The sequence below is a fragment of the Hyperolius riggenbachi genome, chromosome 1 (assembly GCF_040937935.1).
Source record: "Hyperolius riggenbachi isolate aHypRig1 chromosome 1, aHypRig1.pri, whole genome shotgun sequence".
In the NCBI taxonomy this organism is placed as follows: Eukaryota; Metazoa; Chordata; class Amphibia; order Anura; family Hyperoliidae; genus Hyperolius; species Hyperolius riggenbachi.
Window position 1 is genome coordinate 106,902,654 of NC_090646.1, and position 18,191 is coordinate 106,920,844.

The 18,191-nt window shown below is 40.9% G+C and overlaps 1 protein-coding gene across 11 annotated transcripts in view; it reads left to right on the forward strand.

Moving 5' to 3' along the window:
• SLIT2 (slit guidance ligand 2) overlaps window positions 1-18,191 on the forward strand; it is a 530,767-nt gene that overhangs the window by 435,731 nt on the left and 76,845 nt on the right. For 7 of the 11 annotated variants that reach the window (XM_068278011.1, XM_068278031.1, XM_068277940.1 and 4 more), the window contains 5 exons: window positions 1,566-1,589; window positions 4,601-4,618; window positions 9,230-9,380; window positions 11,555-11,629; window positions 16,186-16,329. In XM_068278011.1, coding sequence (XP_068134112.1) covers window positions 1,566-1,589; window positions 4,601-4,618; window positions 9,230-9,380; window positions 11,555-11,629; window positions 16,186-16,329 — 412 coding nt within the window. The remainder of the gene's footprint in view (window positions 1-1,565; window positions 1,590-4,600; window positions 4,619-9,229; window positions 9,381-11,554; window positions 11,630-16,185; window positions 16,330-18,191) is intronic. The other 4 variants (XM_068277976.1, XM_068277993.1, XM_068278000.1 and 1 more) reach the window with 1 other exon arrangement.

Here is an 18,191-nt window from a genome sequence, read left to right on the forward strand (position 1 = left end):
CAATGGCAATTAGAGTATATCAGCAGATACAGCCATGAACAGATAACAGCTTGCCAATAATGGGCATTGCATGTAACATGTCAATGAATGTGCAGAACACACGCGACTGATGATTATTGGACATCCAACGTCCATCTGTCTGAATCCTAACAGGCTAACTCCTCCAAATGGATCACACAGCAGCTAATCTGCATTATCTGTCGCTCAACTGATTTTTTTAAAACCAAAATTGAACAAGTCAAATCCTTAAAGCAGTCAGGTTGATTAGGGTAAATATTGTTTTATTTTAACTTTGGAAGGGAACTTTTCAAATTTCAGAACCCTTTCCGTAGCAGAGCTTGCCCACATTTGTCCATTGAATTATGAAGGCTTAAAACCTCTTCACCTTCTACCAAATTATCTAAAAAGTTATCAAATTGAAGTTTCACAAATTAGTACACCTATTTCCTTTGATTAAAAGTTCCGCCTCCTCAAAGACAGTGTGTCATTAATACTGTAATGCAGGAATTATGAGAAATGTTATGTACCCTCTATTGTTCTTCCTATTTTGTGAGTTGCATGGTCACACCTGATTGACCCACCCACCATGGTCACACCTGATTGACCCGCCCACCATGGTCACACCCGATTGACCCGCCCACCACCTAAATGCAAGGGAAAGAGTTAGCAATCTGTAAGGCAGTGGCCAACAATACACTTGCCCCATGAAGCAGGTATTCAATTCACCACTCTTTTTCCCTTTGCACTGTTTAGATTGGTTTATTGATTGCTATTAGAATTTATACTTGGGCTTTAACTTGAAATCTGATTGGCTGCTGTGCCACTTTAGCTCTTTGTACTTTCATATTGCTTTTCATACTGCACTGTTGGATAAGCGCTTAATTATGAAAGCATGTGCAATGTGTACTGTTTGGTTCTGTTTAACTACTATAATAAAAATTATTAACTTGACTTTAAAAAGACAAATAGACTTTGAGAGAAAGGGCCAGCTATAAATAATGCAATATATGTCAGATCGGCTATGATTTGAAACAGTTTTTCAACCTTGTCTTCTGTATGTGCATCACACATTACCCCCTATATAAAATAAGTATTTGATGTCTTTTTTTATGACTGCTCGTCTTTCCGTCCTCTGGGCTAGACTGAATTTATATCATGTGGCTCCCAGCTGCTGCAGGACTCCTAGGTCTATTTTATTGCTTCTTCAAATTCAGGTTTAAATGTCGTTTTACTGTATTTTGACCTGTATTTGTTCATGCCCATATGTGAGCATTATTATGCAGTACATCAACTGGAAATCGTTCTTGTGTTGTTGTTTTTTTTACACTATGCTTTTGAAAAAATGTTACTGTATGCCTTTTATGGTATTTGGTATGTTACTGTAGTTAATGCTGTTGCCAATAGCATGTGAACTGTATCTGGTTGGCATGGTGCTCTCTACAAATCTCAATCGTTGCTATGTACAACAGCATGCATTTTCTTGTTGCAAAATATCTCTCTTCAGCTGTTGCGCTTTAGATGCATCTTTGTTTTGTTTTTCCTTTTCTTTATGTTTCTGCATGTAGCTAAAGAGCAATATTTCATTCCAGGTAGGTTTTGATCCTGAACAGGTTGATCGTCCCTGAACGTTGTTATTATTATTATTATTATTATTATTATTATTCCCTTTCTCTATAGGAAGTCTTGCATGTGCTCCTAGCATACTTGCCAGCTTCCATGTTTCTTTGTGCAATAGAAAATATGAAAAACCTAATAGCTTGCGAATTCAATCAGCAACCCATTTTGTATAATGCTGTGGAGAGTCTAGCGCTACCAAAGGTTGGGGGGGGGAGTTTAGGGGAGGGGGAAGTGGACATATTCCCTCAGGCAGCAGCATCATGGACAGCCTACAGGCAGAAACAGGAAGTGCACCTCTGTCCACCTGGGTATTTTGGAAGCACTGAATAGACACTACAGTGCTGTCAGCAGACATTTAGTATTAGGAGGCATACTTGAATACTGCCAATGTTCAGATGCCAAATGTAGAGTTAGGTTTGCTAGGATGGCATCTATGCCAAAAGACAGGACTGTTGACAAGTATGCGATTAAAGTGTCTCCTGGCTATATTGAGCTCCCAGTTTATTTATTTTAGGCCTACAAAAGCCTTTTATCCCAGAACCTTATTTTTTCGTATTTTTATGATTGTGTTTTGTGTGTTTGTTATAAGCTTCCGATATGTTTTCCTATAACCTGAGTCTGATTGGTTTATATGAACAGCACCTTTCTTTTATTCTTTGAGTTCCTTTTATATATCAACCTCAGTGTCTGTCTTTGTGTCTTTTGTTGAGTGAGATTCTTGCATGTCAGTATATAAAAATGTCTCCCAGCACTCGTGCTTAGTGACAAAGGTGTGTCCCACTGATATACCTGAGTTAAACCTCTCACCTCAACACATCAGTGAAAATACAGAAGTCTTCTGTATGGGACAGTGCCATGCTTTGTGTGGGTTTACAGATGTGACAGAACAGACTGACACTGACTAGATTCATTTCCTGACGGGCGAGTCCACTCACGTCCCAGAGTACTTATATTCCACACATGTGTTTCAGACAGGCAGAAAGACAGCTCTGTGCTCTGTGCTCTGAATACATAACATTATGTTTTCTTTTAATATACCAGTTCAAATAGATGGTGCTCTCATTAATGCAGTTTCGATACAGACCTGAACCGTATGAGAATATGAGGAGAAAAAGAAACCTACAATATCAGAGAAAACTGCCCGTAAAATGTCATGTCAATATGAGCGATACATTGTGGAAAAATACGGATTGCATGCAGCAGATTTCTGCAGCACGCATCCGATTCTACAGCAGTGTAGTTGACTATCTGGACTTTTGCGTTGTCCGGCAAGACAAAACGCGGGGAGACACAATGCAGGACGCCGGATGGAGGAAGTGGAAATGCGCCCTGAGGGCCTGAGCACATTTTCATATTTGTCTGCAACACAACACAAAAATGTACGGTGCCTCTGTTCTCCATTTTAGTGCTGACCCATTCAATAACAAAAAAAATCTCAGTATGGCGCACACAATCACAACAACAACATACTTCATAGGACAATGCCTAAGGCCTACAACGGTTATCATGCTTTAGTCCATGTGGAGGCGCTGTTCTCTTCACTTCCTGAATATGTGTCACACATGATTGAGGCAGAAATTACTTAAATTTCTCATAATTTCCTGTAGAAGTGACATCTGCAATTTGGGCAGGAAAAGATTAGAATTTTCTCTAACAGGGACACCAAATTTAAGTCTCTTGTCCTTGTCCAAAATGTTAATAGAAGTTATAGTTCCACTTTAAATATGCGATGGTTAGTGGTGCCTGTAGCTCATGCCTGGAACCCAAACGACTGGTGTTTAGTAAAATACTATTTCACAAGGAAATGTTGAATTCCCATGGTTTTTCTTCAACAGCAGAGGCCTGGGATAACCTGTACATTTGAAATGCATCCAGCTGGCAGGCTCACTAAAGGAGACTGTGTTTTACAAGACGCTAATTAATTTTTGGAATTGGAGGTCTTTTCTGAGTCAAAATATTGTACCTCCATTTATTTTCTTTTAAAAATGTGGATTTGATCAGAGAAACAGGTTTTTTCCCCCCCCAGGGTATAAATAGTTATTTCTATTTGCTTTGATAGTTTGGAGAAACCATTGGCTCTGTCTATGGAAACTGGCGTAAAGGAAGGTGGAGCTGTTTGCCATGGCGACCACTGATTTCCTGGCTGCCATTTTTTTTCTTATGCACGTTAGAAAGACTGCTGCTCCACTTTTACTCCATCACATTTTGATATAAGTTAGTGTTTTCATTTTTCCCCTGCATCCATTCAAAAGGGTTTCTATGCACATAGTCAATAGGGATGACCAATGAGATGTAAATCATCTATTGAGTTGATACAAGATTAGGCAAATTGTGTACACAAATTTATGCAGATTAAACATGAATTTGGAAGGTAGAATTTAATTGGTCCATTTTCAAGTTGTGTACAAAGGAACACATGAAAAAGGGAAACGGATGACCAAGGAAGCTGTTTGAGAAAGAGATTGGCTACAGGTATATGGATGATACACATGGAAAAAGGGCTGCACATGGAATGGGAGGGGCGATGCTGTACATGACAGGTGATCCACAACTTGGCCTAGGGGCACAAAAAAGTATATATCTGGCCTTTAGTATTGCTCTGTAATATTTATACCTAGAGATGTGACAATATCATTTTTTCCACAATACACAGCCAAGGCAGACATTTAGTATCCATGGAGTCCTACAGTTCCCATATAGGCAGAAGCCCACAAAAGAACATCTCCCCATGGGCTGATGTGGCATTTGTACTTGTATGGATGTATGTTTGATAATTTTTCTCCTGTACCCTGTGTCATCTTTCCGAGAATTGTGGCTCTGATGTGTGGTCGGCCATGTTTTTCCTTCCCATTCTCCATTTTGCTTCTGTGACCTTCACTAAACGGTTTACTGTGCCTTTCCCCTCAGTTTTAATCGGAAAGCAGTGCATTTTGCTTCTGTTCACTTCTTGCTCTCTCTCCTCCTGACTACCTTTGCTTTTCAGGCATCCATCACTTGGGCTGTAAGTAATCAATCTTTCTCTGAGCGTTAATACTCTCTGATCCTAATGTGTCCTTTTTTTTCCAACCCAACATACTATATTTTCCTAAAGCAACAAATGACTGTGGGTTTCTTTGTGAAATAAATGTTCTCCATTAATTCACCACTTCCATTTCCTTAAAGTAGATCTCCAATCAGGACAAAGCCGTCTCTCTGGTCATGTTTTTGTTCTATCAAGAATAATCCAACTGCATGGAATGGTTATGCAGATTGAATCGGAGCTCCTCAACTCTCACCTCAGGTCATGTTTTCAGGACTTGCTTAGTGGTAAATCTGTCACACAAAGTTAAACACTGGTCAATGAGACACAAATAGTTCCGGCGTACTTAGAAATTGTGTGCTCTATGCTGCTTTGAAATGAGCCAGTAACATAAACTTCCTGTCGGTTTTGATTGGAAGGATTCCAAGCAGCACACGTAGTGCATAAAATTTGCATGTAAGTTGGACTTTTTTGCATTTCATTATCCATCACAATCAGGAGCGTAACTAGAGGGGAGCAGCCCCTGTGTGCGCAGGGGGGCTCAGAGCTGTAAGGGGGCCCCAACTACTACTTCACTATCTCAGATAAAGGGGTCCATTCTTCAGATTGGGTGTTTTTGTTTCACTCATTATAGGTATAAGGATTATGATGTCCACACATGTTTATTGGCCCTTGCAAGATGGGCCCCTAGGCTTTGAGGGTTACCAAGGGAATGGGAGTGAACATGGGGAGGGAGGGCATCATAGGTTTGCAGGGGGGGAGGGGGCTCATGATTTGCAGCTACCGCACTGATCACAATTCAGAAGTCTCAAAAGAGGCTCTGTTAATGGATAATATGATGGAACACCCTGCTTCCATTTCTTGAGAAACACGCTGCATACTTATAAATGGACACAGTGGCCGTTGTCTTTGACTCCTATGTTTGCTGGCATGCATAAGGCAGCCAAATATATATGTTCTTCCTCTGCTTGTCTGGGGGACTATTCTGCATGCCAGTTTTACATTTTGGAGTATTGTCTGTATGCTGGCATGTTATTTCAGGCTACAATTCCTTTATTTCTTTTGCATGATATTATCTAGGTGGGTGTAACCGAGTGAAATAGGCCATAATTCAACATCGTCTGAGGCCAAAGGTGAATTGGGGGTGATTAACTAGACAAGGCAAAACATTTTTATTGCACTTTTCTTCCGGAGGACTCAAATCACCAGGGCTGCAGCCACTAGGCACACCCTGAGTAGGCAGTGTTATGGAGTATTGCCCAAGGTCTCCTTACTGCATAGATGCTGGCTTACTGAACGGGAAGAGATGAGATTTGGACCCTGGTCTCCTGGGTGAAAGGCAGAGCCCTTCACCATTACACTATCCAGCCACTACTAGAGGTGCACAGTGAAGAGTAGTGAAGTTTAATTGTTATCACTTAACATATCTAATCAAATGTGCAGAGATTTAAAAAAAAACATGTTTGCAGTATTTCAGTGAAAGTTCTCATTTACCCATGTCGTGGCATAGCCAAAGAGAAAAACTAAATTTCTTCTACTAGACAAGTTGTTGTGATCTAGAAGTTTTGTCACTCTTATGAGGTAATGTCTTCAGTTCTGAGTGAAGGAGATAGCTAGACTTTTGTAAACTTATGGGTATATACTTTATTTGTAAGAACTGAAGAAGAAGCTTCTCTATAGAAGTGATGTAAAAATGGCGTCCACTTCATGCTACCTTATTTATTTATTTTATTTGATAGAAACTTCTGGAAAGGACTGAATGGTTGAAGTGATCAAAGTGAAACTTCACTGCTGTTTACTGCATATCTCCTTTTGGTAAATCTCTCCCATAGACTTGTTATAGGAAGGGTGTGACAGTTTGGCCAGTTAATTTTTTCTCATTAATCAACTCAATGAGCTATATAGCTATAAATGAGGAAAAACATCTTTTGCACATGACTACCTTAACCCGTGAGGAACTCGAGGAGGCATTCTGTCATGGCTTTCTGATACAGGTATTTAGAGCTTCTTTAATCTCATACAGATAATTTAGCCTGTGTAAACAGTAATTACCACATCTGTTCCTGCTGAGTGAAATCCTTAAAATATGACCTGCTATGAGATATGTGAGAGCGGAAATTGAGACACTCCGGCTTACATTTTGTTCCAGCTAAGCTTTCAAAAGACATATATAATTCTAACTTGCCCTTTGAATAAACAGTTTACAGTGGAACTGGTGTTTTAACGGAGAACCCCCTATTTTGCTGTAACCATGTTTGAAGTTGATGTTGTAGAAAACCGCATTTTTTTTATTCACCTCTCCATTTTCTTGTGTGTTTCTTGTGCTCCTGCTTAATTCGCCTGTTAATACTGTTGCTATGGCAGTGCGCATTCTGTAACCCGAATGACCTGCTGCACACAGATATTACACCCTAGCAGATTTTCCAGTGACCACCTCTTCCTTTCTGTTTCTCTCCTTCCCTCCCCTTTTATGGTGTAATGGATGCACTTATGGTAACCCGGCGAGATGTTCTGTTGTGCTTGATCTAACCATGTGGTTGTCAGGTATGAGTAAAACATGGTTCTGTCAAGCACCATGGAACGTCACGCAGCTTTCTACAGCATGGCAAGCTGCTGAGGCTTGTGCACCTAGGACTTATATATAAATATATTCAGCCTTGCTGTCGGCGGAGGGCATGACTGCTGTCGGCGTGACTGCTCCATAATGGCAGCCCTGCCATCAGCAACGAGGCTGAGAGAGGAAAGACAGATTAACCTATCAAAGATCTGAACGTTGCTATAACAGAACATCCCCTACTCGAATAATATCATCATTGTCTTTATTGTGCTAGTGCATTATGACTAACTTTGAGAAGATAACTAGTTTATGATGCTTCTGATAACCTAAAAGTTAAATTCACTCTTCTCCATAGATAAGACAAGTACGATGCTTGTAAGGCGTGCAGCAAGTTAATTAGAACGCCTCCTCATTTCTTATGCTTATACAAAAGTGAAATTGATCCATTGCTTCCATTGAAAAGTACTCCGATAATGGGGTGTTACTAGCCCCAAAGATCAGTGGCACATGCCACGGATCTATTCTGGGGTGGCCAGGATGTTCCCAGGCAGAGTCAGGCAGCGGGCAGCAGTACCCACCTACGGCTGCTTGTTCTGCAGACATCTTTTCTTCCAGGCTTCTCCCACTAGTGTCTGAGATAATTAACCAGATGCTAGGGTGATAATTGCCAACTACAGAGTGCTGGAGCACCCAAAAGTGCCCTCAAATTTTTTAGGATCCTAGCAACGCCCCTGCTGGTAGCTGCAGTGTCTGTGTACACTGTACATCCGCATGGCAATGAACAGCTGGAGTAGTCACAGTCCTGGCCGTGATTAGGGAAGAGTCATCTTTTCTGCTCACAACAGTAAAGCTGTCCATACAACTAGAGATATTGTAGCCCGATCCAACATTCGATTAGATAATTTTATTAAATCGGATAAAAATCATCGTTGCAACATGCCAACCAGATAATAATGAGATAAGCTGATAAAGAGAGATATTGCACTAGGAATAGTTAATGAGCTAAACCAGGTAAAGAGAGAAGAAGCATGCATGAATTAGGAAAGATAAATAGTAAGTTGAACAGATAAGGAGAGATTTAATCAAAAAGGTTTAGTGAATCAACCTCTATGTGAAAACAAAAGGAAAGACCTTATCGAGAGCTATAGTAGCAGGTGGGTCAGGTCCCATTAGTCTTCCAACTACCGATAGTCAGCTAGATGCAAATAATTTCGAGTTAATGCAGGACTATGCAAATTGTGTATCCAAATCTATGCAGCTTGAAAATGAACCAATCAAATTGTACCTTAGCATATAAGATTTTCGTAATGCTGCATCAACTTGAAATGATTTGCTTCTTGTTGACCATCCCTATGTCCGACCTTTGAGTGATGTCCACTGTGCCTAGCTACTAGTCCTTTGTAGGGCTCTATAGTCCATGAAGATGCTATAGGCCATTCATCAATAAAGAGGCTACCAGAAAAATTAATGATACAGTAGTTTATATTGGGTACAGTGGATACATTAAATACAAGTATAAGCAAAATAAATGAAGGTCGCAGCAAAATTCTGTTTACTGAGAAATGTATCTCACTGCTGCCAGACAGTATCTGATTTTTCCCTAAGTGGAGGAAGGTGGAATTAAACTTTTATTGTTACTTTCCAGACTGAGTAAATTAACCATGCTTTTCAGTGACATAAGTGAATGAAAGCTGCACTAATGTGTGATAATACAGAAACACTGAAAATGTCATAATAAGCCATACATGAGCCAGTGAACTGGACCAGCAGAGCGTACAGCTGTGAAAAGCTCGGATAACATATGTGACCCTGTCATGTCCACCCAGTCATGTTCTATTTTTCCAGTTCCTCCGAGGCCTGTGTACAGATCCTTCCGTATGCTCCAGCCACGACCCGTCTGTCTCTGTAGAATAGAAGTGACATTTGATTTTCTCTCCCTATACTGCTCTTGTGCCTTGTATCCAATTTTACCGGCAGTGCCATTTGCTTGTGCCTCGCCTCGTGTGTGACTTGTTCCTTGTTAACCTGTTCCACAGGTACGGAAGACTATAGGTCCAAACTGAGCGGAGATTGTTTTGCTGACCTGGCGTGTCCAGAGAAGTGTCGCTGTGAAGGAACCACCGTGGACTGTTCCAATCAGAAGCTCAACAAAATCCCAGACCATATTCCACAATACACAGCTGAGCTGTAAGTACAATCTCTTGTGTGTTGCTGAATTTTCTGTACATACCCTCGTCCAGCATGTCTAAAGCTGGCTAAAAACAGGATGTGAATCATGACAGATGACCTGAAACTCATGATCAGGTCATTAGGGAGCTTTCTGTCACCTGACATACACATCTGCTGTAGAGTGCATGTATTGTGACATTCACCATCATTTATCACCCATAGGATGCTAAAGGGGAAGCGCACCTCCTTCTTGTTTCTATCTCCCTTTTATAAGTAGAGTTTAATGACCCATATGCAATTAACGTTTTCTCCGAAGTCTTCTCCTAGGAGATAATTTTTCAACTTTTTAATATAACTTTTCAGAAAAAAATAGGTGAAAAGGTACCTTAAAAACTATTTGAGTATTTTCTTGCTTACTGGTCCAGGTCTAAAGGATATTTTAATGATAAGGTGTAAACATATCAAGTCAATTGCATATGGGTCATTGAATCTAAAAAATGCACCATCATCCTGTCAAGTTCCAGAAGTGTGACAGTGAGAATACTGCACCCTTGCACCTAATTCCCTCAGTACATCTGGGAGAGGGAATTGTTAGCGCATGTGTTGCATAAGCAGTTAGCAATTTGCTCTGTCAACCATTAAACTAATTGGGCAGACATCTTGTGATCTACCCAGCCAGGATTGGAACCACCAGCTAAGCATATTGCCTTTTTTAAATTTAGGAATGAAAACTTCTTTTTTTATATACCTTAGAATTTTTTATTGTGAGCTGGTACAGGGGTACTTTGGACAACGTATATGTTCTCTAAATGTTCATCTGCCAGTGACTTCTCCTGTCCAACAACTCTGAAGGGCACCTTTCAAGATATATTGTATCCGTCCCATAAGAATGTATATATATCCGGGATGTCCAACTGCAGTCCTCAAGGGCCGAGGTCCTCACACATTTTTGGCACAGCTCAAATGAATTGATAGGACTGAATCAGGAAAGGCGTGGTTCATAAAGTAGAGCACATTTCTCCATTTCTCTGGTTGGACATCCCTGATATAAATAAACAGACAGGGGAATGTCACAGTTAGACAGATTCACAGAGAAGCAGGAAGGATGCTGAGTATGGTGGCTGGACTGATGAACTGGACTTTAAAATGTGCAGGGGAGGGGTGAGCTGACTCACATCTGTAGGATTCAACAACAGACACAAGCAATCCATCTTCCTCTTAGGCATCCCAGTCTCCATGGCTTCAGCGGTGTCTGTCATCACATAACCGACCAGTTACATGGTAAAAAATGCAGCTGGAACCACAGACACATTCCACCTAAGAGAAAAATGGATAGCTGGAGCCTACCGAGGTTTAGTCACTTCACCCCTGAACTTCATGATGGCAGGGAGGGCCCTCATGCTACCTGTTACTAGATACATAATAGTAGGGGTCCTTCTGGCTACCAACTATTGAGAAATTCCTCTGGCTACCTATATTGGGGAGTATCTAATACTGGGGGTACAAATGGTTACCAATATTGGGTATTACCTAATACTGAAGGACACCTCAGGCCTCCGTATCACAATAATTTGGCCAAGTCTGTGGGGGAGCCCTGACAGCTATTTAACCTATAAACTCCCCTGCCCTGACATCCCTGTATAAAATGATAAAAAAAATAATCCCACTGGATCCCAAGAGTCGTTAAGCCTTAGGCATGGATCCAGAACTATTTGAGCCTTTAGTTATTATTATTGATATATACTGTATGGTGCTATCATCTTCTATGGCACTGTACAGAGTAATGCTTGGTACACACTATGCAATTTCCTGTCAGATAGATAGGTTGAATAGATCATGGTCGACAGGTTTTATCTGATTTCCGATCATTTTTCTAATTGATTTTCCGATCACTTCTACACAAAATGGATCCGAAAAACGATCAGAAATCAGATCGGACCTGTCAGAAATAATGGTTTCAACCCGTCTATCTGACGGGAAGTTGCATGGTGTGTACCAGGCATCAGAGTTAACTGATCACTTGCCATATGCCATTTTATATAGCTGTGTGATTAATACGCATAACCATTTGCATTCATACCACAACAAATTGTAACCAGAAGTAAGCATTTTGTTTCTCATTCACCATATTAATTCTTATATTTTTACTTCGTTTCTTTCCTCCCCTTCCTTCTTTTTTTTTTTTAATCCAGGCGTCTCAACAACAATGAATTTACAGTCATAGAAGCCACTGGAATCTTTAAGAAGCTGCCACAGCTGCGGAAAATGTAAGTCCCCTTTTCCCAGCTCCTTGCAGAGCCTTCCTGTGTTGTATATGGGATCTCAGTGTGTGATAGCCAGGACAAGCTGCATGCAGTAGATCTGTCAAGTTGTTTCCAGTAGCCTGTTAAGCCCAGGCAGATGCGGGGCAGCCCTCCCACTGTTCTGTACTTTGTGCCAATAACACAGTAGGAATCCTGAAGCCCTGAACTGTCCCAAATGAGAACTGTGTGGTTCTGAGGCATAGTGAGCATGCCTTTCTCTTCCCACTCCATTACATTCCTGTTTCACAAATATTCAAGTCCAATTTTAAAGAAAATAGTGTGATGTCTTTTCCATTTCAAGCCTTAAAATGCACCGGAGAGGAACTTTGTACACATAAAAAAGGTGCAATCAATAAAGTTCTTTCTTCCAAGATGAGTATTACTTCCTGTATTTATTTCATGTGAATATATTACGCAGTGCTTTACAGAGTGCAGAGCAGTAAAAATGAGTAAGGATGGGCTCACACTGTGTCTGCCCTGCAGTCAATGGGCTGAATACAGACGGCTCATAGACTAAAGTGATTGGGCCAGTTCACATGTATCCATTTCTGATATGTCCACTCTTGACTGGAAAGAAAACTGACGATCCGCACCATTTTCTCACACGGGACTGGGATACCATTTATCTGATTAGCAGCAGACCACAGTGGGAACCGGGCTTTACACACTGATTGGCTGATCTTTCTCTTCTGGTTTTAGACATACACAGGAAGTGAAAGTAACACATGATCATGTGATCATACTCAGTCAAAGTTAGTAACAAGTTATCTTAACTTTTATACTGATACAAAAAAGACTAACAATTTTATCATTACATCGCTGATAAAGAGAAAAGAGATATAAGAGATATTAAATGGAGTATAATATTAGCAGGTGAGTTGGCCATTATTATGTAATGCAATATACACATGGGGGGGTAGAGGGGTTCACAGTTTAATGTAATACAGGGCCATGTTTGGGGGAATAATTTAATTAAATTAGAGCTAGAGGCTAGAATGCAAGAATGTTAATTGCTATTCTTCTACTTCTTCACAAATTCCTTTTCTGTCTGTCTGTTCTCTTCCTCCCTTCTTAAATTAACTTTTACCTTTTCTCCATTGTTCCTTCGACTTTCAGCCTTCCTATCCTCTACTTTTCTCCCCTTCCCTCTCCATTTCATTCTCTCTCTTTCTCTCCCTCTCTCTTTCACTTTCTCTCACTCTTTCTTTTACTTTCTCTCACTCTCTCTTTCACTTTCTCTTACTCCCTATTTTATTTTCTCCCCCTCCCCCTTTTTTCACTCTCTATATCTCACATTCTTTCTTTCCCTTTCACTCTCTCTTTCCCTTTCTCTCACTCTCTCTTTCCCTTTCTCTCACTCTCTCTTTTACTTTCACTAGCTCTTTTATTTTCTCTCATGCTTTTTATCCCCCTTTTCTCACTCTCGCTTTCCCTTTCTCACTCTCTCTTTCCCTTTCTCTCACTTTCCCTTTCTCTTACTATCTCCTTCCCTTTCTCTCATTTCCTCTTTTCCTTTCTCTCATTTCCGCTTTCCCTTTCTCTCATTTCCTCTTTTCCTTTCTCTCATTTCCGCTTTCCCTTTCTCTCATTTCCTCTTTCCCTTTCTCTCATTTCCTCTTTCACTTTCTCTCATTCTCTTTCCCTTACTCTCTCTTTCCTTTTCTCTCGCTCTCTCTTTCACTTCCTTTCACTCTCACTTTCTCTTTTCCCCTTTCTCTCACTCTCTTTCCCTTTCTCTCACTCTCTCTTTCCGTTCTCTCGCTCTCTATTTCCTTTTATCTCCTTCTCTGTTTCCCTTTCTTTTACTCTCTCTTCCCCGTTCTTTCACTCTCTCTTCCCCTTTTTTCTCACTCTCTCTTTCCCTTTCTCTCACTCTCTCTTTCCCTTTCTCTCTCTCTTCCCCTTTCTCTCACTCTCTCTTTCCCTCACTCTCTCTTCCCCTTTCTCTCACTCTCTCTTTCCTTTTTATCACTCTCTCTTTCCCTTTTTATTACTCTCTCTTCCCCTTTCTCTCACTCTCGCTTTCCCTTTTTATCACTCTCTCTTTCCCTTTCTCTCACTCTCGCTTTCCCTTTCTCTCACTCTCGCTTTCCCTTTCTCTCACTCTCTGTTTCTCCTTCTCTGCCCCTCACAGATTCTTTCTCTCCATCTCTCTTTGTTTACCTCCTGCGTCTCATCCTTTATTTTACTTTGATAATTCCTCCATACTTCTGCCTCCCCTGCGCTATTATTTTCTGCCACTCATGCAGTGAACTCCACTTAGAATAAAGTAAGCGCCCTGTGACAGCGCACAGCAAGGATAATTGAAATATTTCAATCCTTCCTCACACATAAAGTGCATCGAATGTCTGCTGGAAGGATCCTTGCTATTGCAATGTTTGACTTGGCTTTTACTTGTGAGCCTCAGTGCTGAAAAATAATTTGTGTTTATTTTCTCCACTCGTGGAAGATGGAAAGTGAAAGCTTGGTTTCTAGGCCATTACCTAAGCCCTAAAAGCATGACAAATCTGAGATTCACACATATTCCGTATATTTGCTCTGTACAAATGCATCATTATCATGTGTTATGTTGACTTGGATTGAAGTTCAGTCTTCTCTGATAACTTCTGGCTGACTGGTTGCTGGTTCAGGTCACAGAGCTCTAGAAGAAGACAGATATATGGCATCACAGCGACATGTTTATTCTGCATTTCTCACATTTTTACAGTAATAGCATATTATGCAGCACTCCAAGATAAAAGCCTAGCCCCTAACACAAAGATGCACGCGGCCAGGGTCGGTTCTGGCTACAATGGGGCCCTGAGGCAAAAGTAACCTGGGGGCCTCCCTGACACCCCCCTGTATAGTAGTTATGATGTGCCTAAACTAAGCCTCCAGTTCAAAAGCCAGATGTGCTCTCCCCTCTATCCCCCAGTATAGTAGCCAGATGTTCTCCACCCTCTTCCCAGTATAGTAGTTGGATGTGCCCCCCCTCCAGTATAGTAGCCTGGTGTGCTCTCCCTCCACTAGATATGCCCCCCCCCCCCCTCCGAGTTACAAGGAGCAGCAGGGAGAAGCAGCACTCTCTCACCTACCCAGGAATTACAGGTCTGTCTATCTCCTCTGTAGTGTTTCTGCTCTGCACTTCCTGCTTCTCACATTGGGCACTACAGCCCAAACAGAGAAGCAGAAAATGCAGAGTACCAACACTACAGGGGAGACAGATGGAAATGCAATGCCTGGAACTCAGAGGAGGTGAGTGTGTGCCTCTCCCCACTGACTCCGTAACATTGCACGGGGGGGGGGTCTGGCACATATGTTAGTCAGGTGGGGGTGGACACTTGGTGGCCCTTATGCCCTTATGGTAGTGTCAGCCCTGCATATGGCCTAATATGCCTGCCACAGTCTTACAAACAGTCATACTTTGAGGCCAACATGTTTTGGATTCTTGGAGGGGACCAAAGTACCCAGAGAAAAAAGTGGTGTACTGCAGGGAGAACACACAAACTCCAAATAAATAAGGTTCTGGAGACAATTGTGGTCCCATATTCCAAGCTGATAGATCTAAATCTGACTGGAAATTGATTGGATAGTCATCAATTGCTAAACCAGATTTGTTAGATTGAAATCTACTCAAGTCTGTTGATCTTAGAATGAACTGCAATTGTTTCATTTCACTACTCAATCCAGTACAATGTGGTCATTAATCCAACTTCATCCAATCAGACTTTTGATCACTTGTGTACTCAAAATCAAAACTGAATTGATCATTTATGTTGGAGCAATAGATGACCGGCAGACTCAATCAAAGTAATCAGATTCAGAATAGCTGGGAATGGGTTAGAAAATCAAAATGTTGGGCAGCCTAAAACAGTAGTTTGGCAACAATGCTCTCTATGACTAATGATAGTACCCTGTTTTGGTCATCACTGGAGACTTAGTAAGGCTACTTGGAGAGTAAAAGCTGCCAACACCAAAATTAGTTGTTTCGAGAGTAAGGAACATATTTATGGTCACATGCTATAACCAATAGAAACTTATTTCACAGACACAAACTCCAATTGGAATATAAAACCTAGTGTAGACCCTTTTGATCTTAAAAATCACAAACATGCTTACACAGTCTTTGTCGCTTTTATTATTTCTATTATTCTCTGCTCATGAACCACGCAGTACCAATTGGTCCTTGATTCAGAAGTAGTCATAATTGTACTTTTCCCTGTCTGTCTATGAAATTGAGTTCCTGCATAACCCATCCTCTTTTCATAGGATTATGAGTGATTGTGTCCCTGATTAAAGCCTGTTACTGGCAAACAGTAATTCATAAAATGAAAGAAAGCAAGCTCAATGTTCTCCCAGATCTTCATTCAGTTTGACTGGGAGGATCAAAGCATACATTGTCCTATTCCACTGGCCAACAATGATTGTTGAATTTGCATTGTGTTGAATTTGAAGTATTTTTGTGTGTTTCTGTTTTGTCACACTGACTATCTGCTAAAAGTGTTTTTTTCTTCTTTGTTGAATTTGATTGGTATTCTTAGAAACCTAAGCAATAACAAGATTACTGACATTGAAGAAGGGGCCTTCGAGGGAGCCAACGGAGTGAATGAGCTCATCCTGACCAGCAACAGAATAGAGAACGTTCACCATAAAATTTTTAAAGGCTTGGATGGGCTGAAGTCGCTGTACGTATTGCCGTGTATAATCCTGGTTTACATTATGAAACCTAATCAGAACCTGCTGAACGATGGATATGGAGGATTGTTATTTTTAAGTTCTTCGAGATTGTCATACTTTGCAGATAAGGATGAACGCTTTTTTAAACATTATAGGACCTGCGGCAGAGAAAAGCGGGAGGGTTCTGTGCTAGATTTATCTCAGATCACTTGCACTCTGGACCTTTATTAATAGAGATTCTGCTGAAGGCAAATAAAAGAAATCTAAATATGATTCTGATCATATACTGTATAAATAAAAGCATGATTAAAATGGGGCTAGATTTTTAATGACGTGGAGTACTGGTTATCTTGCTTTTGATATGGGGTGATTTGGATTTAGCCCCGATGTACTTGACCACCAATACTCTGGTATTTTGGGTAAGCAAGCTGTTTTTGGCCTTTGTTATGGTCATTTCTTCCCTATAAGATGTATAACCCTAACCAGTTTTCTTAGTGAAAGTTATTTTCCTAATGTATTACCCTAGTACCCTAACATTGACGCCTAACCCTAACCACCACCTGTTGTTGATCCATTCCTGACCCATAGCTCCCTCCCATCTTTGAGCCCTTACATACACCCAACCATATCCTCTGCCTAATGTTGACTCATTTCTGACACTTCACCTCCCCTTCAATTTAAGCTCCTCCTAACACCCAATCCTGACCTCCTCCTCTAGCAATAACCCCTTATGAATGTCTAAAGGTAACCTTCAGACCCTAAACAATGATGTTTGCCTCCCTTAACTCTATACCCAATTACTCTAAATGGTGTCTAACCCTAAGTGATAACTGTAACCAATATATATCATCATCCTAATCCCCAGCACAGTGTCAAGCAAAATTGACTAGAATCCTGACAACCAGTGTTTTGGCTGTGTTCTTATATCTCAAGTGCTAAAACCCCCTAGGCATCAGCACTGGCTGTGAGATAGCGAAGCTCCAGAGCCTTGTGCAACTTTACTGCAGCAACTTGCTTTGGGAGAGGTGTGTGCATGTGTAAGGGCAGTGGGTGTGTGCATGTGTAAGGGCGGTGGGTGTGTGCATGTGTAAGGGTGGTGGGTGTGTGCATGTGTAAGGGCGGTGGGTGTGTGGATGTGTAAGGGCAGTGGGTGTGTGCATGTGTAAGGGCAGTGGGTGTGTGCATGTGTAAGGGCAGTGGGTGTGTGCATGTGTAAGGGCAGTGGGTGTGTGCATGTGTAAGGGCGGTGGGTGTGTGCATGTGTAAGGGCGGTGGGTGTGTGCATGTGTAAGAGCAGTGGGTGTGTGCATGTGTAAGGGCGGTGGGTGTGTGCATGTGTAAGGGCAGATGATCGTAACCAGCTTATTACGATTACGCAAAATTTTGCATACATTTTTGAAATTACGCCCATACGTAATTATCATTTGTGAATTCCACTGATTCTGTGCAAACCATGTATAACTTCGCATCATGTTTGCATCATTTTGTGGCAATTTTATTGGTAAATAGCAAACCCCCCTACATGTTATTGTCACCAAAATGATACGTATGATAAGGATAGTAATAGTGGGTGCAAGTCAAAAAAATAATTTTTCAAAAATACTTTAAAAAGAAATGCAAAGGAAAAATGTTTTTTTTTTAAACTGACATTTTTCTGAGTTTAAAAAACAGACTTAAAAACGATTTTCTCAAACACTTCAAGGACTTTAAAAAAAATTTTTTTGACTTGCACCCGCTATTCTCCTAAACATATGTAGCAATTTTGGTGCCACTAGTATGTATGAGGGCTTTGCTATTTACTGCTGAAGTCGGCACAACATTACGCGAACATTGTGCAAAAATTACAAGAAATGATGGTTCCTGATTACAA